The sequence below is a fragment of the Halichoerus grypus genome, chromosome 6 (assembly GCF_964656455.1).
Source record: "Halichoerus grypus chromosome 6, mHalGry1.hap1.1, whole genome shotgun sequence".
Lineage (NCBI taxonomy): Eukaryota > Metazoa > Chordata > Mammalia > Carnivora > Phocidae > Halichoerus > Halichoerus grypus.
In genome coordinates, this window is record NC_135717.1 from 116,781,273 (window position 1) to 116,804,908 (window position 23,636).

The following is a 23,636-nucleotide window of genomic DNA, read 5'->3' on the forward strand; positions in this document are numbered from 1 at the left end:
CGTCCCTTTTTTTTTTTTTTTTTTTTAAGATTTCATTTATTTATTTATTTTAGGGAGGGAGTGCGTGCATGGGGCAAGGGAAGGGACAGAGGTGGAGGGAGGAAATCTCAAGCCAACTCTGTGCTGAGTACAAGCCTGACAAGGGCCTCAGTCTCCCGACTCTGAGATTATGACCTGAGCTAAAACCAGGAGTCAGACACTTAACCAGCTGAGCCACCCAGGCGCCCCTCAAGATGTCTTATTTACAGATAACAATTATGTATGTATATTTATAGTTTAGATGTCATAAAACTTCAGTATTGTAAAAACTGCCCCTTCCAAAATAAATAGAAGTTTGGATATGCATGCAAAGGTAGTGCCTTCTATTTTTCTTATACATGGTGAGAGGTAGGACCGGTAAACCAATTTTTCAAGCTAGAAACCTGGATTTTATCACAGACTTCTTTATTTCTTTTTTATTTTATTTTTTTAAAAGATTTTACTTATTTATTTGACAGAGAGATACACAGCGAGAGAGGGAACACAAGCGGGGTGGGTGGGAGAGGGAGAAGCAGGCTTCCCGCAGAGCAGGAAGCCTGATGCGGGGCTCGATCCCAGGACCCCGGGACCGTGACCTGAGCCGAAGGCAGACACTTAATGACTGAGCCACCCGGGCGCCCCTCTTTTTTTAATTTATTTACTTTTTAAGTAAGGTCAATTCCTAGCATAGGACTTGAACTCATGACCCTGAAATCAGGAGTCATGTGTTCTACCGACTGAGCCAACCAGGTGCCCCTAGACTTCTTTATTTCTTTACACATAATATGCTCTTGACTCAGGTTTAATTGATTCTTTATCCTAAATAGTTCCTCCTTTTTTCCCTCCTTTTTATTCTTTGCCTTTATAGTCTAGTACAGGATAAAATGATAAAAGCGGGAGTTTCTGTCTGTCTTTAGTCATTTGTTCTGCAATACAATTCATTTTCTGTAATATATTTGTAATAGTTATTTAAAAATCTTTGCCTACTAACTGGATCATTTGTGTGTCTGCTTATATTTGAGTTTTTTCTCTCGGTTCTCTCATAATTTCCTGCCTTTTTGAATGTCTTAGAAATTTTGATTATATGCTGGACATTACATGTAAAAGCAGCTAGGAGCTGCAAGTGATAAGATCTTTCCCTCTAGACAAGATTTGAGCTTTCTTCTGGTAGGCAGAAGCAGATTGATTGTCAGTCCAGCTGGGTTAGGACTGAGCAGCCACTGTAATTAGACTCAGTCTACCTCTGATTTATCTCTGTTCCTTAGTCGTGACCTTTTCAGTCTTGATTTGGAAGTTGTCTGTTTTCTGTTACTTCAGTTCTGAAACACCAGGGGAGATTTAGTCCTGTTCTTGAGACGTTTGAGATTAGCTCTTTAGTCTCTTACCCTGTAAGCTTCAAAATCTGGCAAATGTTCTGTGGGGGAGACCTGTCTTGTGTTTGATGAGAGTTTTTTCCTTCCACTGGAACTTCCACAAAACTGCAGAGATGTTACTCTGCCTTTTTAGCCTGGCTCCCAGTCTCCCACCTTCCTCCTTAGAACTCAGGAAATGTTATATGGGGGGAAATCTGTATGTTAGGAGCTCCTTTAGTTTCCAATTCACAGTGCCAGTCCTGTGCAACTGCCTAAAACTCTGCTGGTTTCCCCCTGGTCCCTATCTGCAGACCCCCTCAGGAAAAAAAGACCATCTTTCTGGAATTCATTTTGTTCTTGTAGCTTCTTTCCTTCATCTCCAGAACGTGATTTTTGTAATTTAGCCAGGCTTTTTTAGTTGTTGCAATAGGAGCACTGGTTTGTCATGATCTACCACATCCTACTCAGAACTTTGATACAGTTTAAACAAACTATATGATTGACGCTTGTGGCTCAGCAAAATTGTTATTAGCACATATCAGGAATTAATCATGAATAGTCAAATCATAGATGTGAATAGATGTGATTTATATCCATTAATTTGACTTCTGATGAGATACGGTTTCTTTAAGAATTTAACCAAGGTTGGGGCATCTCGGTGTGTCAATTGGTTAAGCATCTGACTTCAGCTCAGGTCATGACCTCAGAATCATGGGATCGAGCCCCACGTCAGGCTCCATGCTGAGCATGGAGTCTGCTTCTCCCTCTCCCTCTGACCCTACCCCTGCTCATGCACGATCACACACATGCATGCTCTCTCTCTCTCTCTCAAATAAATAAATAAAATCTTTAAAAAAAAAAAGGTTTGGGGCGCCTGGGTGGTTCAGTCGTTAAACATCTGCCTTCAGCTCAGGTCATGATCCCAGGGTCCTGGGATTGAGTCCCACATCAGGCTCCCTGCTCAGCCGGGAGTCTGCTTCTTCCTCTACTCCTCCCCCGTACTCGTGATCTTTCTCTCTCTCATGCTCTCTCTCTGTCTCAGATAAATGAAATCTTTAAAAAAAAAAAAGTTTGACTAAGGTTTTATAAGAACAGACATGCTGAAAGTCAGAGTTGATTTAGGCTACAACTTTTTAGTTGTGTAAATATATGTACAGGGGCGCCTGGGTGGCTTAGTCAATTTAACGTCTGACTCTTGATTTCAGCTCAGGTCATGATCTCAGGGTTGTGAGATTGAGCCCATGTTGGGGTCTGCTCTGGGCATAGAGTCTGCCTAAGATTCTGTCTTTTCCTCTCCCTCTACCCCTCCCTCTCTAATAAACAGCAAAAAAAGAATATCTTGATGAAGATGTTATTACTATGTTCCTCCATTTATGCTAAAGTGAGTTTAACCTTTGCTGGTATCTTCTCTATTATTTTTTGCCCCCAAAACAACCTGTTGGCAATTGTAATTTTTAAAAAGTAATTACTACTTTATTTTAATAAAACTTGAATGTAGAGGCCTTTGGCCCTACCCTTTGCCAGGCACTAGGGCCTTGAAATACATTTTGAACAACAAAGATTCTTCATGGAACCTGTATTCTGGCTGGAGGAGACAAAAATAATTTTTTTAAAAAGCATGATAAACTTAGAAGTGTGCTAAGTGATAAGCACTGGAAAAAAATTTAGAACACTGTAATTAAGAGAAGGGGAATCAAGAGTGCTTGGGTGGTTTCAGTTTTAAATAGGGTCATTGAGAAAAGGGGGCTTTTAAGCAAAGACTTCCAGCTATTTATAACTAGACTGCTTCAAAGATCTGATGTGAATAAGACAACATGAGTATGATTTTACTTCAATTTGTTACATGAGATTTTATATGTAAGATAGAAGTGTTTATAAGAAATGTATCTTAAAGAATCTTTTAAATGTTTTAAATTTAGTTTTAAATTTATTAAATTTAAATAAAGTCAAACATACTTTAAAAATACAAACAGTTAGAAATTTTTATTTTTTATTTTTAAAGGTTTTATTTATTTATTTGACAGAGAAAGACACAGCGAGAGAGGGAACACACAAGCAGGGGGAGCGGGAGAGGGAGAAGCAGGCTTCCCGCCGAGCAGGGAGCCCGATGCGGGGCTCGATCCCAGGACCCCGGGATCATGACCTGAGCCGAAGGCAGACGCTTAACGACTGAGCCACCCAGGCGCCCCACAAACATTTAGAAATTTGAAATCCTTTACAGTTAAACTCATGGTTGAAGCTATAATTTTCCCCATATGCATATTCTAACATCAGTGATAAAGTGTTTATAAGATGGAACTACACTGTATGTAATATTTTATTAAGCCTCTTTCCATATCAGTATAATTCCATAAAGTTCCCTTGTTCAGAATTTTGGGCATGATGTATTTGGTGATTCAGAAACTTTCTGAAAGTTGTTAGAGTATATTTGTTGTGTATTATGTATTTTCATAGTTCGCTGTGTTATTTCTGGTAGCATAATTTTGTTTAACTAAGTGACAGAAGTGAATAAGACACTTCTTTAGCTGCTTTTTTAAGAATTCTTTGTTTTATGGGACTCTTGCTTTTGTTTATTCCTTTCAGAGAAAATTTGTCAAAGGATCTTTACCTGATATCTCAAATGGACAGTGATCAGTTCATCCCAATTTGGACAGTTGCCAACATGGAAGAAATTAAAAAGCTGACCACAGACCCTGATCTAATTCTTGAAGTGTTGAGATGTATGTAAATCATACCTTTTAGCTATTTTTTTAAGTCAAAAAGCTAAATATTCTTTTGATTTCTGATCATACAGGGAATTTTTTGGTTTTGTTGGCCATTTTATTTTTATTTTTTTAAATTGTAGTTGACATATAATGTTGTATTTTTTCAAGTATACAACATAGTGATTCCACAATTCTTTTTTTTTTTTTTTTAAGATTTTATTTATTTATTTGAGAGAGACACAGCGAGAGAGGGAACACAAGCAGGGGGAGTGGGAGAGGGAGAAGCAGGCCCCCCACGGAGCAGGGAGCCCGATGCGGGGCCCGATCCCAGGACCCTGGGATCACGACCTGAGCCAAAGGCAGACGCCCAACGACTGAGCCACCCAGGTGCCCCGATTCCACAATTCTATACATTAAGCTATGCTTATCAGGCAGGGAATTGTTAACTCCCTATTTTTTGTTATTCTGTTCCAATAATTTATCTTTATTTTTACTGACGTGGTATATAGCTTCTATATCACTTCTGTACCTTGGTTGTTCATCACCCACTTACTCCAAGTATAAGCAATTAAATCTGTTTTCTAGGCTATTAGAAAGTTACATGTATCATTACATCTTCTAAAGCATTGTTTCAAACTTTTGAACCCAAGTAAGAAGTACATTTTACACTATAGCCCAGTACATACACCACATACCCACACACAACTGAAATGTTAATTATTCAGATTAATAGTAAATGCTTGGAATTAACTCTTTTTTTTTTCCCCCTAAATTGATTTCACAACCTGTTAAAGAATTGCAGTCTGTAGTTTGACTTTACCAAACTCTAAAGTTTGGTAAAGAATTTGAGGTTCTAAGCATTTTTAATGGTCTTTATGTCTTTTATCAGTATTTCTTGCTAACCTTTCTTAGCAAAACCTTACCAAAGTTTTAACTACTTGACTGAATAAAGGCAGCTCTTCATTTTTATATGAAATGTGTTGTTGAAAATGTTTAAAAGTTAAATATACCAAGTACAATAATAGGCTTATATGAGAGTAGATTTCCATTCTCAGAGGGCTGAAAACATTTATGAAATCTCTGATTGGTTTGTGCAGTGGTTTCTTAAAACAACCCAGTCTTGTAATCAGAAAAAAATCAGCCAAGACACCAGCAGAATCCTCCACTAAGGGCTAGAACCTAGTACTTACTTAAGCCCAACTCTTCTTCCCTTTTTCTTTTCTTCTCACTTCTTACCTGTTCAGAGAGGTGTGGCATATTACCTCTCTAAAGGGACTAGGAATAAAAGTTTTGGTTAGATGGTACTATCTTCATTAAATATTTCCTCAAAATCATCTAAAAGATGGCTTCTCAGTGTCTGTAATAGTATGTAAGAATAAATATGTTAAAATCAAGGGAAAGTTATAATCATTTGAGTTTAATTCTTGGTTTAAATGCTTCTTAGACTTGAATTTTAAGAATTTCTTTGCATGTCAGAATGCAATACTGTCATCCAGTTACAAGAGTAGAATGCAAGTACACTGATTTTTATTATCTCCAGAAATCCAGAATTCAGTAATTATACACAGGGTAATTTTACCTTGTTAGATATGTATTGTATACTCCTGAAAGTTTTTCAACCCCAACACAGTGCCAAGACACAAAGTAGGTACTCTGTATATTTGTTCAAAGAATAACACTTGACAGTGTTTCTTGTATATTAATCTCAAAATATTTTGTTACAACTGTAATCTTTGGTTCTACAATTTAATTTCTCTGCTAATTTATTCACTTGGAAATAGAAATGAATAGTTTTTAATGGCAATATTAATATCTCTCCTTGTCACTTTTGAATGAAACTTTTTTAAATTTCAGCTTCTCCTATGGTACAAGTTGATGAGAAGGGCGAGAAAGTGAGACCAAGTCATAAGCGTTGTATTGTGATTCTTAGAGAGATTCCTGAAACGACGCCTATAGAGGTAAATTATTAAGCATTGTTAAAGCTAAGTGTTTTTTTTAATTTTATTTTATTATGTTAATCGCCATACATTACATCATTAGTTTTTGATGTAGTGTTCCATGATTCATTGTTGGTGTATAACACCCAGTGCTCCATTCAGTACGTGCCCTCTTTAATACCCATCACCAGACTAACCCATCCCCCCACCACCCTCCCCTCTAGAGCCTTCAGTTTGTTTCTCAGAGTCCGCAGTCTCATAGTCCAATCGTCTCCCCCTCCGATTTCCCCCCCTTCGTTTTTCCCTTCCTGCTTTTTTTTTTTTAACATATAATATATTATTTGTTTCAGAGGTACAGGTCTGTGGTTCAGCAGTCTTACACAATTCACAACGCTCACCATAGCACATACCCTCCCTAATGTTTATCACCCAGCCACCCCATCCCTCCCACCCCCCCACCACTCCAGCAACCCTCAGTTTGTTTCCTGAGATTAAGAATTCCTCATATCATTGAGGTCATATGATACATGTCTTTCTCTGATTGACTTATTTCGCTCAGCATAATACCCTCCAGTTCCATCCACGTCATTGCAAATGGCAAGATATCATTCCTTTTGATGGCTGCATAATATTCCATTGTGTATATATACCACATCTTCTTTATCCATTCATCTGTCGATGGACATCTTGGCTCTTTCCATAGTTTGGCTCTTGTGGACATTGCTGGCATAAACATCGGGGTTCACGTACCCCTTCAGATCCCTACATTTGTATCTTTGGGGTAAATACCCAGTAGTGCAATTGCTGGGTCATATGGTAGCTCTATTTTCAACTTTTTGAGGATCCTCCATACTGTTTTCCAGAGTGGCTGCACCAGCTTGCATTCCCACCAACAATGTAGGAGGGTTCCCCTTTCTCTTTTAGCCATTCTGACTGGTGTGAGGTGGTATCTCATTAAGCTAAGTGATCTTTAACTGTTTAAATTGAAGGTAAACAGAGTATAAGTCAGTGCCCTCATATCAATTATGTGAATAGGTTAAATTTTGTTTTGTAAATTCTGAAACACTGGAAGAATGGTACAGAGGGAGGAGGAAGATATAATTCCATGTTCTTAGAATGGTGGACTGAGTATTGCAGTGTTACTAGTTCTCAATTTATTGATTTGACTGGCAATTAAAATATAAATAGGCTCTTTTGGGAACTTGAGGATTAATCTGAAAGAATAAACTTAGGAATGAAGAAGAAAAATAAGATTCGAGACTAATTCTACTAGCTAGCAAATATAAAGCAGAGTTGCAGTCATAAAGATGGTGTGGTACAGGTAAAGGAATAAAATAGTATTTGAATGAAACAGTATAATCCTGGAATAGACCCTTTTATATAGTAATGTATGTATGATAACATTTATTTAGTAATTAGGTTCTACCAAGTATTGTGCTGTGTACTTTATGGTAATTTAAAGCCTAAGGTTTTGTTATCTCTTGTTTTACAGTTAAGTAACTGAGCCTTAGTATGGTTAAATAACTTGCCTAAAGACACATGGGCTGTTTAAATGACAGAATCTGATTTGAACTCGCTCTCTCTGATTCCAAAACCTATGTTTCTTAACCAGTAAACCACAGGACTTCACACTAAGTTGCCATGTTAATGATAATAAGTTAAAGATGGGGAGGATTAATTAGTAACTGATATATGGTAATTGGTTAGCCATTTAAAAAAGAATTTTTAGATTCTTGCCACCTAACAAATGTGGCACATTAGTAGTTAATCTTTTTGCCCAGATTCATTCAGTATTAACTCTCCAGAATAAAGATTTCCTAAACTTAGAAACAGTGAGAGAAATTAGAAAAGAAACTGTCACTAGATAGATCTTTTTAAAAATTATGAACTATATGTCAAAAGTAACAAATTGAAAGGAAAATTGCAGAATGGGAAGGATATTTGCATTATTAAGAAACAGTGTAGGATATATGAGCCTGCACTCTAGAGCCAAGCTGCCTGGATTTAAATTCCAACTTTTTACTTGATAGCTCTATGACCTTGCATAAGTTACTTAACCTCTTTTGCTTTGTTTTTTTCCATCTGTTAAATGGGATAATAGTAATAAGTAACTCATAAAATTGTGAGAAATAAGTGAGTTAGTATGTAAAGAACTTAGAGCAGTACTTGGCATGTAAAACAAATCTAAGATTAGCCAATATTATTATTATTATAATTACTGTAATTTATATTCTGAATACATAGGTCACACACGAAAAGCAATAAATAAAAAGGAACAAGGCAGCAACATACCGTTCATTAAAAAAAAGTAAAAGAAATGCAGATGACTAAGATAGCCAGAGAAAGTCAGCCTAGGCAGTAATCACTGAAATTCAGATTAACATAAGGGATTTGGGGTGGTGACCTTAAAGGTTCCTGTCAGGTGGAACAAATTACTTTAGATCCAGACTTCTTTTTTTATACTTGGGAAAGTAAATCTATGAGCATAACTCTTCCTAAAGAATAATAAAGGCTGAAAATGAAAAGATTTAAATAAATGAATCAATTCATTATACATTTAAGAGAATTAGAAATATTTGGAGAATATCTGGATTTTTGAAGGTAGACATCAGTGGGTGGCAGTCTAACAGTTCCACAGATAGTTCTATGATTACAGAAATGTAATTCTGGACTGGATGAGAATTTTACTAACTGAACTTGGTGATATTTCACCACTTTCACAAATGTCACACAACTCAGCTGGTTGCACACTATTTATTTCGAGTAGTATTTGACCCAAGCAAATTTCATCATAAGTAGAGACGTAGTTTTTTTTAATTCAGTGTAGCAAAAATTTGAGGGAATTAGAATACAAGTTAGACTTCACTGTTACCATGTTGATTGTCCCATCAGCTTAGTAATTACCTTTTTAAAAATGGATACCTTGTGATATTTTGGTATTTTGTGGGCACTTTAACCTGATAAGATTCTTCAATATTTGGGAATTAATGGTTATTATTGAATTTCTCCTTAAACTCAGGTAGGTATTAGACAAAATGGAGTTTGGAGGCATACAAATCCGGATTTGAGTTCTTTGTCATAGTGTGAGTAAGTTAAACAGTTTGAGCTACCATTTACTCAGCTGTAAAATGGATATGATAAAATCTTTAAAACAGGGTTGTTTTCAGGTTAAATCTGTGTCTCACCCTGCATGGAATTTCAGTAAATGTTTCCTTTCTTTCTATAACCGTTTAGAGATACTTAATGTTGACTTCCAGTTGTTTTCTTTCTTTTCTTTTTATAAATTTCTACACAGTTCTGAGTTTTGATAATCATCTTTTTTGAAATGCATATATTTGTTTTAGGTTTCAATTATTGAAATTTCAGTTTCAATTATGGAAAGGCGAAACTATCTTTGCACAGAGTTCGTATCTGTGACTGATGTAGACAGAGCATCTGGATTGAATGAGAATGCATGAAAATAAATAAGCACTAGAAAATGTTAATGGAGGACATACTTTTCCTTTTTTGGATAATGGCAGGTCTAGAGAGATTTTACTGTTAAGGAAAATTTAGCTTGCCACTAAGAGTGAAATGCTTCAGTTTTGCTGATATTAAAATAAGATTCTATCTCTAAATCATATTCAAAATATACACTGAAGTTTTTCTTTTTTAGGAAGTTAAAGCTTTGTTCAAGAATGAAAACTGCCCCAAGGTGATAAGCTGTGAGTTTGCACACAATAGCAACTGGTATATCACTTTCCAGTCAGACACAGATGCACAACAGGTGAGAAAAACTTTTCTTCTGATTTGAAGTCCTGGTGATAAAAGAAGTAGTGGTATATTTTAACGGAGAAAATATGTGCTGACAGCAATATTTGTAAACACTGTTGAGCTATTGAGCACCTTGTTCACCTTTTTGGTTGTGCTTAATTGGTTTCCTTTTTGATCATTTTCCTAAAGCTTTTTCAGTTTCAATTTAAGAAGTTTGTTTCCTGGGGCACCTGGGTGGCTCAGTCGTTAAGCGTCTGCCTTCAGCTCAGGTCGTGGTCCCACGGTCCTGGGATCGAGCCCCACATCGGGCTCCCTGCTCTGCGAGAAGCCTGCTTCTCCCTCTCGCACTCCCCCTGCTTGTGTTCCCTCTCTCACTGTGTGTCTCTCTGTCAAATGAATAAAATCTTTAAAAAAAAAGAAGAAGTTTGTTTCCTATCAATAAAAAAATTAACACACAATTTTAAAATTAATTTAAAGATTGGGAACCACGTACTCAGTAGTTGGTATTTCTAGTATATACACACTAGGCCCACAATAAATATATAACTTCCTTTCTGATTCTTGGAATTTTGACATTAATGATTTTACTCTTGTTGTCATGTCCAACTTAAAGAGAAATAATAATCCATTGAAACAAAAACAAAAATATATCTAATAGCATTTTAAAACCACTCGCTGATTGATTTTTTTTTTTTTTAAGATTTTATTTATTTATTAGAGAGGGAGAGATAGCAAGAGCAGGAACACAAGCAGGGGGAGTGGGAGAGGGAGAAGCAGGCTTCCCACTGAGCAGGGAGCCAGATGTGGGGCTTGATCCCAGGACCCTGGGATCATGACTTGAGCCGAAGGCAGACGCGTAATGACTTGAGCCACCCAGGCGCCCCAATTGATTGATTGATTTTTAAAGTAAACTCTGCCCCCAGTGTGGGGCTCGAAGTCACGACCCCGAGATCAAGAGTTGCATAGTCCACCAACTGAGCCAGCCAGGCACCCCGCTGATTTTTTTTTTTAATTTTTCATCTTAGAAGACTCAATATGTAGAGAAATTTGGGGTCTGTTTTTTGTGCATTTTTTTTTTTCTGCATTAATCTATAGTAAGTGTGAACTTCAACTGGAGTGTTTTTACTTTTTCATTCCTTATCACCTGCATAATGGAATTGACTTCAGAATTTTTTATTGTTTAGTTTGGAGATGGTTGCTAATACCAAACTCTTGATAGAATAAAGATGGCTTTAGTGAAATGTTTGAATGCTAATAAAAGTTCCTTTCTGCTTTGTTAACAGGCTTTTAAATACTTAAGAGAAGAAGTTAAAACATTTCAGGGCAAGCCAATCATGGTAAGAAAATGTTTGTAAGTGAGCTAGTGTGAACCAGAAAATTTTTGTTGCTTGTCTATTTGAGAATTTAAAACACGTATGGATAATATTTTATAAAACCTGTAATGATTTTAAAGAAATTTCATATAATGTGCTAGAAAATTAGTTGATAGGGTAGCAATTCTTTCCAAAGGCCTACCTTTAGACAGCATGAAGTTTTAGTTAGATTCTGATTGACAACTTGTAAGATAATCAAAATGAGGAGCAGGAATAATTTTTTAGTAACGAAGGTGGAAAACATTCTCAGTACTGTCATCCTCATCTCAAAATTAATTGCATCACCACATTTATGTTCATCTGTTTGGGAATCTGGGAATTATCATTGATGACACTTGCTCACTGTCTTTATAGGTCTTTTCTCAGATCCCATGGAATCTACCTTTAAAACTTGTTTCAATTATTACTGCCATTGTTTAGGCTTCAACAATTAGAGTAGCCTTTTAGCTGTTATGCCTTCAGCTCTCCCCCCACTTTTCCATTCTCCAGTTGCTACCAGAGCTACCATCTAAAATAGAACCCTAGGGCACCTGGGTGGTTCAGTCGTTTAAGCATCCAGCTCTTGTGTTTGCTTTATATGTCTTCGGGCTCTGATGGCAGATACATATATTTATATTTTATCTTTTTGCTGGATTGAACCTTTTATTAGTATATAATGTCCTTTGTTTCTTGTAACCTTTTGTAACTTAAAATCTGTTTTGCCTAATAAAAAAAAGTCAGTTGACCCTTGAACAACCAAGAGGCGTGGCGGTGCTGACCTGTCCTTTCCCATGCAGTTGAAAATCTACGTATAACTTTCTTTTTAAGATTTTATTTATGTATTAGAGAGAGAGCGAGCTCAAGCAGGGGGAGCAGCAGAGGAAGAAGGAGAAGCAGGCTCTCTGCTGAGCAGGGAGCCCGATGTGAGGCTCAAACCCAGGACCCCGGGATCATGACCCGAGCCAAAAGCAGACACTTCAACCAACTGAGCCACTCAGGCACCTCCCCAAAATTTAGAACTAATAGCCTACTCTTGATGGGAAGCCTTACCAATAACATAAACAGTCGATTAACAAATGTATGTTATATATTGTATGTATTGTATACTGCATTCTTAGAATAAAGTAAGCTAAAGAAAAGAAAGTGTTATTGATAAAGGAAGATGCCTTAGAGTCTCAGTTGGTTAAGCATCCAACTCTTGATTTCAGCTCAGGTCAGGCTCTGTGCTCAGCAAGGAGTCTACTTGAGATTCTCTCTTTCTCCCTCTACCCCTCCCCCAATTCATGCGCAGGCATGGATTCGCGCTCTCTAAAATAAATAAACAAAAATCTTGGGGCGCCTGGGTGGCTCAGTCGGTTAAGCATCTGCCTTCGGCTTAGGTCCTGATCCCGGGGTCCTGGGATTGAGCCCTGCATTGTGCTCCATTCTCCGTGGGGAGTCTGCTTCTCCCTCTCCCTCTGCCTGCTGTTCCCCCTGCTTGTGCTTTCTCTCTGTCATATAAATAAATCTTCAAAAAAAAAATCTTCAAAAAAATAAATACATAAATAAAAATCTTTAAAAAAAATAAAGGAAAAGAAAAGTACATTTACAGTACTGTACTGTATTTATTGAAAACATCTGCATATAAGTAGACACATGCTGTTCAAACCTGTGTTGTTGAAAGGGTCAACTGTATAGCCGTCTTAGATGTATTTTGGTTACTATTTGCTTGGAATGTCCTTTTCCATCCTGTTACTTTCAGTGTCTTTGAATTTAAAATGAATCTGTTATAGATAGCATATAGATGGACACTGCTTTTTAATTCAATCTGCCAGTCTCTGCCTTTGAATAGGAGAGTTTAATTCATTTACATTAAAATAATTACTGATAAGGAAAGATACTTCTTCCACTTTTGGTATTTGTTTTCTGTATGTCTTTCATGGGTTTTCTTTCTTCCCCTCAATTTTTCTTTTTTTTTTTTTTTCTTTAAGATTATTTGAGAGAGAGAGAGCACGAGCAGGGGGCGGGGAGGCAGAGAGAGAGGGAGAAGCAGACTCTGCTGAGTAGGGAGCACAACACGGGGATCATGACCTGAGATGATGACCTGAGCTGAAGGCAGACGCTTAAAGGACTATGCCACCCAAGTGCCCCCCCTCAAATTTTTTCTATTGTTGCCTTTTTGATTTCCAATTTTGATTTCCTTCTTTCCTGTTCTATATATTTTTAAATATATAGAGAGTGTGTGTGTGTGTGTGTGTGTATGTGTGTGGTTGTCTTGGTGAGGATTAAATTTATAATCTCATGTGAATAATACCAGCTTAGTTCCAGTAGTATACAAATACTCTGCTTCTATACTTCTCTGTTTTATTCATTTCGCTTATAAATCTGATAAGGAAAAAGAGGAATTGTATACCAAAAGTATAATAATATTTTCTTTTGTCTTTATCTGTGTAATTATCCTTATCAGTATTCTTTATTTCTTCTTACGGCTTTTAGTTACTCTCTGCTATCTTTATTTCACCCTGAATAACTCCCAGTAATATTTCTCGTAGGATAGGCCTACTGATTTCCTTTACATTGTTTTGTTCATATGTCTTTTTCCTGATTACTCTTAGGTTTGTTCATGCTTTCCATTAGCTCATTAAGCATATTTAAGATAGTTGATTTAACATCTTTGACCAGTAATTCCAATGTCTGGGCTTACTTAGGATGGTTTCTATCAAATTCTGTTCTTCCTGTGAATGGGCCATAGTTCTCTATTTCTCTGTGTGTGCTGTAATTTTTTGTTGAGAACTAGATATTCTAAGTATTAGACACTATTCTGCAATTTTTATACTTTTTTTTGGTCTATATATGCAAATATAATTTTAGGGTAAATTCCTAGAAATGAGGGGCACCTGGGTGGCTCAGTCGTTAAGCGTCTGCCTTCGGCTCGGGTCGTGATCCCAGGGTCCTGATCCCAGGGCCCTGGGATCGAGCCCCGCATCGGGCTCCCTGCTCCACGGGAAGCCTGCTTCTCCCTCTCCCACTCCCCCTGCTTGTGTTCCCTCTCTCGCTGTGTCTCTCTCTGTCAAATAAATAAAATCTTTAAAAAAAAAAAAAAATTCCTAGAAATGAAATTGCTATGTTGAAGAGTAGTGTATGCCTTTACTTAATACATAGAACTAACTTAAATTCATATTAGTATTTTTGATTTCTTTGAAATTTCTTGTGGTTGATTCTCTGATTTTTCTACTTATGTTTCTGGCTGTTTTTCTATTAAGATTTCCTTAATGATTTGTGATTAAGTTTTTAGAGGTGATTAGTCTTATCAGATATGACTATTATTGTGTTAGTGGTACTTCTGTGGAAATTTATTTTTTATAGCAAGATTATAAGATTGATGAATCTTTTTCTTTATGCCTTTGGATTTTGAGTCTAGTTTAGCTAAGGTCCTCTCAGAAAAAAATATTTTAGTTTTTTAATCAACTTTACTTAAGTATAATTTGCATACAATAGGATATATTTGTTTTAAGGCATACATTTTTATTAGTTTTGGGAACCTTGTGCATTGGTTTTTTCTCAGTCTCTCCCACCATCCCCAACCACCAATCTAGGCAGTCACTGATCTGCTTTCTGCAGCTATAGATTTGTCTTTTCTGGAGTTTTCATATGAATGAAACCATACAGTATATTCTCTTTTGTGCTGGACTTCTTTCACTCACCATTATTTTTAGTGAACCATATTGTTGCATGTATTGGTAGTACATTCTTTTTTATTGCCAAATAGTAGAAATGTACTTAGTTTGATTATCTAGTCACTTTTGGAATCTTCTTTCTATTTAAAAAAATTTGTTGGTCTTATTACTGAATTATAAGAGTTCTTTATATATTCTGGATATAAGTTCTTTGTCAGGTATGTTTGTATTTCAAATCTATTTCCCCTAGCCTGTGATTTGCCTTCTTGTTTTCTCAACAGTGCATATTTGAAGAGCAGAAGTTTTAGAGGTTTTTGTTATGTTGTTTTAATGGAAATGTAGTTGATGTACAATATTATATCAGTTTCAGGTGTCCTACATAGTGATTCAACATTTATATACATAGGAATTGATTACCATCATAAACCAAGCTACCATATGTCACCATACAAAGTTGTTACAATATTATTAACTGTATTCTCTATGTATACATTACATCCCCACGACTTATTTTATAACGAAATTTGAACCTTTTAATTTTCCCCTTTTGTCCATCCTTCCACCCGGTCACCCCCACCCCTTGGCAACCACCAGATTTTTCTCTGACTACATGAGTTTGTTTCTGTTTGATTTGTATTGTTTTTTAGATTCCACATGTAAGTGAAATCAACCAGTATTTGTTTTTTCCTGTCTGACTTATTTCACTTAGCATAATATCGATGTTGTGGCAAATGGCAAGATTGCGTTCTTTTTTATAGCTGATATTCGTGTATGTGTGTGTGTGTACCACATCATTATCCATTCGTCTATCGATGGACACTTAGGTTGCTTTCATATCTTGGCTGTTGTAAGTAAGGCTACAGTGGACATAGGGATGTGTGTGTTTTTCAAGTTAGCATTTTTGTTTTCTTTGAATAAGTACCCAGAAGTGGAATTGCTGGATCATGGTAGATGTTATTTTTAATTTTTTGATACTTTTTTTCATACTTTTTTTAGATTTTATTTATTTATTTGTCAGAGAGAGAGCACAAGCAGGGGGAGTGGCGGGCAGAGGGAGAAGCAGGCTCTCCACTGAGCAGGGAGCCTGATGCGGAACTCGATCCCAGGACTCTGGGATCATAACCTGAGCCTAAAGCAGACACTTGACTGACTGAGCCACCCAGGTGTCCCGAGAAACCTTCATATTTTTTCCATAGTGGCTGCATCATTTTGTATTCCCACCAACAGTGCACAGAGGGTGCCCTTTTTCCCCATATTCTCACCAACATTTGTTACTTCCTTTTTTCTTTTCTTTTTTTTTAAATATAGCCTGGTGACAAGTGTGAGGACATACCTCTTTGTGATTTTGATTTGCATTTACCTGATGGTTAGTGATGTTGAGCATCTTTTCATGTGTCTTTTGGCCATCTGTATGTCTTCTTTGGAGAAATGTCTCTTCAGGTCCTCTACCCATGTTTTAAATTGGATTGTTTGGGTTTTGAGTTGTGTGAGTTATTTATATAATTTGGATATTAATCCCTTACCATTTTTATCATTTGCAGATACCTTCTCCCATTCAGTAGGTTGCCTTTCCATTTGGTTGATAAGGTTTCCTTTACTGTGCAAAAGCTTTGTAGTTTGAAGTAGTCCCATTTGTTTATTTTTGCTTTTGTTTCCTGAGGAGACACATCCAAAAAAATATTGCTAATACTGATGTTAAAGAGCTAATTGCCTTTGTTTTCTTCTAGGAGTTTTATGGTTTCTGGTCTTATATTTGAGTCTTTAATCCATTTTGAGTTTATTTTTGTATAGGGTTTAAAAAAGTGGTCCAGGGACCCCTGGGTGTCTCAGTCGTTAAGCGTCTGCCTTCGGCACAGGTCATGATCCCAGGGTACTGGGATCGAGCCCCACATCAGGCTCCCCGCTCCACGGGAAGCCTGCTTCTCCCCCTCCCACTCTTCCTGCTTGTGTTCCCTCTCTCGCTGTGTCTCTCTCTGTCAAATAAATAAAATCTTTAAAAAAAATTAAAATTAAAAATTAAAAAGTGGTCCAGTTTCATGCTTTTGCATGTAGTTAGTTTTCCCAATACTGTTTATTGAAGAGACTGTCTTTTCCCCATTGTATATTCTTGCCTCCTTTGTCAAAAATTAATTGACCAAAGAGCAGAAGTTTTAAAAAAATTTTAGAAGTTTTTTAATTTTAATAAAGTCTGTTTTTAAGATTTTATTTATTTACTTAGAGAGCAAGCGCGAGCAGGGGACCCGATGCAGGGCTCGATGCGGGGCTCAGTCCTAGGACCCTGAGATCATGACCTGAGCCAAAGGCGGACGCTTAACTGACTGAGCCACCCAGGTGCCCCTAATAAAGTCTGTTTTTATCTCACTTTTCTTTTAGGGTTCATTATTTTTGTCTTACCTGAAATCAGTGTCTTCTAGGTTCATGAATATTTTCTTTTATGATTTCTTCTGGAGGTATTATATTTTAACATTAAGATTATACTCACATTAGATTTTATGATCTACTTCAAGTTTCTTCTGTGTGTTGTGAAGAGTCAGGGTTCTTTTTTAAAATATATGTACATTTGTTCCAACATTATCTGTTGAAAAGACTCTTGGTTACTTTGTTGACTATTTGTTGATCATATATGCTTTGGTGTATTTGTGGACTCTGTTCTGTTCCATTGATCTGTATGTTTATCTTTAAATCAGTTCCCTAATGTCTTGATTACCGTAGCTTTATAAAAAGTTATAAGATCGGGTAATGTCTAAGTTCTCAAATTTGTTTTGACTTTCCAAAATTACTTTAGGTATTCCAGGTCCTTAACCTGGTCCATGTGAATGTGTCAGTTTTACAGAAACGCTTGTTGGGATTTTGATTGGGATTTCATCGACTCTAGTTGGGGAGAATTGCCACCTTCATAATATTTAATCTTCTAACGTGGTATCTCTTGTCATTTATTTAGGCTTTGGTTTCTGAGCATTGCCTTCTAGTTTTCAGTGTATAAGTCTTTGCCTATTTTGTCAAATTTATTATTAAGAGAAATATTTTTGTGTGTTTGGGCCTTTTAAATTTTTTGTGTATTTGTTGCATTAATTTAGTCCACCTTATCTGATACAGGATCTGTTTGTAATTCTTTTCCTGAATCTATAAAGCATATTGTATTAAAAGTAAAAAAACAAAAAAACAAAAAACACTTCTTGCAGCATGTTAACATGACTTATTTACTAATTATTCTTTGATGAGGTAAATTAATTTACTATATATTGATTTCTGCTTTATAGGTACAATATATACAAATACAAAATGGAAATATTAGTAATTCTGTTCTTAACCTAAGAAAAGTGATCTTTTAATGGAGAGTTACTTTTATTTTAAAGTTGTTTTTTTAAAATATGTGAAATTAAATTGATTTTTTTTTAAATGCCTTTAAATAATAAACTCCTGTTTAGACCTTAAACTTTTCTCTCTTAGGTTTTGTCTGTTGTATATAAGGAATCTGCTGTGTTACTGTTTTCTTCTGAATCAGTTATCTAAATTTTTCACAAAAATTTTAAATACTTATAAACTTATTATAGGAAACCATAATGCTATATTTTATTAAAATATCTTTGTGCACAATTAATTGGCAAATTATTTATAATGGCCATGATTCTAAAATTACCCATGATAATTTGGGAGAATTCAGACTCTTGTGCAATGGATATCCAAGGTCAAGAGTCCTTGGAGACTTTGGCCTAAAGATATGCTTCTGGAAGAGTCCCGTAGAGCTTTTATTATATGAGCTGAGGTAAACTGCTTCCATTTCATCATCTTTTTTCTCTTGTAATTAAGCAGGAAAGCTTTTTTTATTGCTCTTCCTCCTGTAGATGACGTCTGTCTGGTATTAGTTCTTTCAGCCTAAAGAATTTCATTTGATGTTTCTTACAGTGCCTACCAGTGATGAATTTTCTTAGTTTCTACTTATCTTAAAACTGTCCTATATTTCATACTCATTTTTGATGGGTATTTTCCATGGATACGGAATTTTAGATTGATAGTTCTAATTTTTTCTTTCCTTTTAAGATATTCTGTTGTCGGGGCGCCTGGGTGGCTCAGTCATTAAGCGTCTGCCTTCGGCTCAGGTCCTGATCCCAGGGTCCTGGGATCAAGCCCCACATTGGGCTGCCTGCTCCGCGGGAAGCCTGCTTCTCCCTCTCCCACTCCCCCTGCTTGTGTTCCCTCTTTCGCTGTGTCTCTCTCTGTGTCAAATAAATAAAATAAAATAAAGATATTCTGTTGTCTCCTGGCCTCTGTTGTTTCTGGCGAGGCATTATTGTTACTCTCTTTATATAATGTGGTCTTTTTTGCCTGCTATCAAGATATTTTTTTGTTTTGTTTGGTTTTCAGTAGATTGACTATTGTGTTTCAAGGTACAGGTTTTTTATATCCTGCTTGGTATGTGCTGAACTTCTTGGCTTTGCAATTGATGTTTGTCTGCTGGATTGGGATTTTCAACTACCAGTTTTTCAAAAAGAATTTCTGCCTGACTTCTCTCCCCTCCTTTTGAGACTCCACAATTACACATACATTGGACTGCTTGGTGTCACTGAGATTTTGTTCATTTTTCTTCAATCTCTTTTTTTCTTCTTTGGATTGGATAATTTCTGTGGATAATTTCTATTCTTCATCAAGTTGTATTCTGGAACTTCCAGGTTTTGTTTTGTTTTGTTTTGTTTTTTAAAGATTTTATTTATTTATTTGAGACAGAGAGAGAGCACAAGAGGGGGGAGCGAGAGAGGGAGAAGCAGACTCCCTGCTGAGCAGGGAGCCCGATGCGGGACTCGATCCCGGGACTCCAGGATCATGACCTGAGCCGAAGGCAGTTGCTTAACCAACTGAGCCACCCAGGCGCCCATGGAACTTCCAGTTTTAAAAATATTTCCCCTCTGCTGAGATTCCCCTTTTTGTTCAACTCCTTAAGAACACAGTTTCCTCTTAATCCGTATATATTCATAATGGCCGGATTAAAATCTTAGTCTGCTGTTTCCAGTACCTGGTTATCTTGGAGTCTGTTTCTTTGGGCTACTATTTTCTTGATAATGGACCACATTCAAAAAATAATGTTACTTACTTGGTTTTAGTTTCTTATGGGATATATTAAGATTTAGGTAAACTACAGCGTATGACATTACTTTAGTAAAAGCAACAGCTAAAAATTTTTTAGGTCATATTAAAGTCAATTTGATATTTTAAGGATTTTTCAAGATTGGCCATTATGGATTTCTTATTGTTTGATTGGTTACAATTTGAGGGAAGGAGAATTCCTGGCTTATAAGGACCATAAAATATACCTTTCATTCATTTGTTAAAGTCATGTTTTTGTGCTTTAAAATGCATTATTTCACTTGATATTCCTAACAAGTTAGTAAGGCTGATGATTCCTAATCTAACCCTCTTACATCTGTTTTAGGGTTTTTTGTTTGTTTGATGCAAATAGGTGGTTTTATTATAGCACAGGGACAGGACCCTTGAGCAGAAAGAGCTGCTGTTTTATTTAGTTCTTTTACAAAGGTCAGTAAACTTTTTCTTTAAAGGACCAGAAAGTTAACGTTGTAGATTTTACCAATCATGAAATCTGTTGTAACTACTCAACTCTGCCATTATGGCACAAAAGCAGCCACAGGTAATATGTAAACAAATGGTCTGACTTACTAAGTTTTAGAGCATTGCTTTCTTTCCATTTTTTTTTTTTAAACTTAGTATAGGAAATTTCAAACATATAAAAAAGTGGAGAAAATAGTATAATCAATCACTGAGAATCCCATCAGCCAGTTTTAACAGTTTGTAGAGCATGGCCGGTCTTGCTTCATCCATATTCCCACCCATTTCTCCATGCCCCCAGTTATTTTGAAGCAAATTTGAAGCAATTTTATCTGTAAATAAACTCGTTTTAGTAGCTCTGAAAGAGGGATTTTTTCAAAATCATAGCTATAATATCACATTTTCCTGATTCTTATTTTTTTGTCTTTTTTCTTTGTTTATATCTGTAGTTTCATCCTTTACTTATTTTTTCTTTTGAAAATATGTTGTTGAAATAACTAAGTTATTTGTTTTACAGAGTTTCTCATTTTCTAGTTATATTTTTTATTGTGTTAAAATACACATATATAAAACTTACCATCTTTTAAGTATATAATGCAGTTGTACTAAACACATTCACCACCATCCATTCACGTTAACTTTCTTCATCTTATAAAACTGAAATTCTGTACCTATTAAACAATAACTCACCATTCTCCCCTCTTTCTAGCCCCTGACAACCACCATTATTCTTCTAGTCTATGATTTTTGACTACTCTCATTACTTCATATAAATGAAATCATACAGTATTTGTTTCTTTGTGACTGGTTTATGTCACTTAACAGTGTCTTCAAGGTTTATCCATGTAGCATATTGCAGAATTTCCTTCCTTATATATCATCTTTGGAGAAATGTCTATTCAAGTCCTTCCATTTTTGAATTGGCTAATTATATTTTTTAGTGTAGTTTAGCATGATCCTCTGTCTCCTGTACTTCATGCAAATTGGTAGCTAGATTTAGAGGCTTGATCAAAATTTGGTTTGATTTGGGAGCAGCAGAGAGAGAACAAAAAGCCTGTATGTTTTTGTGTCTGTCTCTCTTTTATGCTAGGTGCTACTGATCATTGACTAAATCTATTAATTAAAGGCTGCAAAGAGGTGCTATTTTCAGGCTTTCTTTTTTTGCATTTATTAGTTGAAGGGCTTCTATAAAGGGAAGCTTGCCATCATCTTTATTACCCTGAGGTACAGCTCATATATGGAATGCATGATAAATGCTTGGTTCTAGCTTTTATTACCAGTTTTTGAAAATAATGTGTTGGTTCCCTAGGAACCTTCGAAAATGACCATTTCAGTATTTTTTGTTGTTGGGTATTTAAACATATTGGTGTGTTTGTTGTCCTTATTAATGCATTGTGGCCTCTTTTGAGTTAACTTACGAGGCCTTTTGTCACAGCCTTAGTAATTTTCAGTGGTTTGCTTGCTCCCTCGTTTGACAAGATGTTCCAGTGTTTTGTACATTTTGTGTCAGAGGCCTGGGGTCAGTCAAGTCTCCAGAATTCCCACTTTGCTTTTTATGGGGAGGTGATATTTTGCAGCCCATTGGCTAGGCACAAGGAGTTCTTGTGTGTGGTCATTGTTTAAAAGCCTTTCATTGGTCAGAGCTATGAAATAGGTGTGTGTTTGTTTGTTTTTAACAAAAATATATCATGAGTTTGTACTGAGGCTTCCAATTTAAATTCAGGCTACATGCTTTTCACTTCTTCGATCTCACATCTGTGTCTTCTTTCTCTCGTGAAAATCTCAGATCTCAGTGACCCCAGTATAATTACTGATTTGCTGTATCCCATAATCACATGCAAAAGTATCAGAATAACAATACCAATAGGAATATAATTCTGGAAACAAACTAAGAAATTTTTTGCTATACTTTGCCTTGTAGTTTATTCCTAAGGAACATTCATAACAGTTGATTTTATTATGGCTCAAAATCACTTAGGATTTCTCTGTTACATTACTAATATAACACAGATGCACATTTAGGTTAATTTTGCTTTTAACTTTTACAATTGATTTTTTAAATTTTATTTTCAATATGTGTATGGTTTAAAAGTAAAACAGTATATGAGGGGCGCCTAGGTGGCTCAGTTGGTTAAGCATTTGCCTTCGGATCAGGTCGTGGTCCCAGAGTCCTGGGATCTAGCCCCAGGTTGGGCTCCCTGCTCCACAGGAAGCCTGCTTCTCCCTCTCCCACTCCCCCTGCTTGTGTTCCCACACTCACTGTGTCTCTGTCTGTCAAATAAATAAATAAAATCTTTGAAAAAAAATACAACAGTATATTAAATACATACATATATATGTGTGTGAATGCAAGTATATCTTATATCGTTATCTGACTTAGCTAAACAGTAGCTTACTTATACCTATTCTTATCCTCCTTGCTTTACCTCTTTTTTTTTAAACAATGATGTATTCTGGAAATCACTCCATAATAGTACTTAGAGCAGTTCCTCAGTTTACATCTGCATGATACTCAATTGTGTGGATGTAATATAGTGTATTCAACCATTGATGGACTGTTCAGTGTGTGTGTGTGTGTGTGTGTGTGTGTGTGTGTGTGTGTTGTGGATAGCTTTTTCCCCCTTCCTATTATAGTTAGTGTCAGTGAACAGCCACGTGCATCCTTTTTTTAAAACTTCTTTTTGTTCAGTGTGTATTTGGGAAAGATTCCTTGAAGTGGGATTGATGAGAATGTGATAAATGCATATATGATTTTTGGAAGATATTGCTAAGTTTTTGTTTATAAGGGTTGTGCTCTTTTACATTCCCATCATCAGTGTATTTTGCCACAACCTTATCAACAAAGTATGTTGTCAAATTTTGGGATTTTTTGCCAATCCTGTAAGTGAGAAATGTTAATTCCATTTTTTTTTTTTTTTAAAGATTTTATTTATTTATTTGACAGAGAGAGAGGCAGCGAGAGAGGGAACACAAGCAAGGGGAGTGTGAGAGGGAGAAGCAGGCTTCCTGCAGAGCAGGGAGCCCGATGCGGGGCTCGATCCCAGGACCCTGGGATCATGACCTGAGCCGAAGGCAGACGCTTAATGACTGAGCCACCCAGGCGCCCCTGTTAATTCCATTTTTAATCGCATTTCTCTTATAAGCAAGGTTTAGCATCTTTTCATATGTTTAAGAGCCATTTGCCTTTCTTTTCTCTGTGAACTCTCTTCATTTCTCTAACATTTTTTTATCTTTTTTTTTTTAGAATTTGTATATTAGGAATATTTGCTCCCTTGTCTATGATAAGTTGCAGTTAGTTTTACTA

The 23,636-nt window shown here is 36.2% G+C and overlaps 1 protein-coding gene across 4 annotated transcripts in view; it reads left to right on the forward strand.

The window, feature by feature from the left end:
* LARP4 (La ribonucleoprotein 4) overlaps window positions 1-23,636 on the forward strand; it is a 72,184-nt gene that overhangs the window by 27,391 nt on the left and 21,157 nt on the right. For 3 of the 4 annotated variants that reach the window (XM_036098932.2, XM_036098933.2, XM_036098935.2), the window contains exons 5-8: window positions 3,954-4,090; window positions 5,930-6,033; window positions 9,668-9,778; window positions 11,049-11,102. In XM_036098932.2, the coding sequence (XP_035954825.1) occupies window positions 3,954-4,090; window positions 5,930-6,033; window positions 9,668-9,778; window positions 11,049-11,102 (406 nt within the window). The remainder of the gene's footprint in view (window positions 1-3,953; window positions 4,091-5,929; window positions 6,034-9,667; window positions 9,779-11,048; window positions 11,103-23,636) is intronic. The other variant, XM_078075969.1, reaches the window with a different exon arrangement.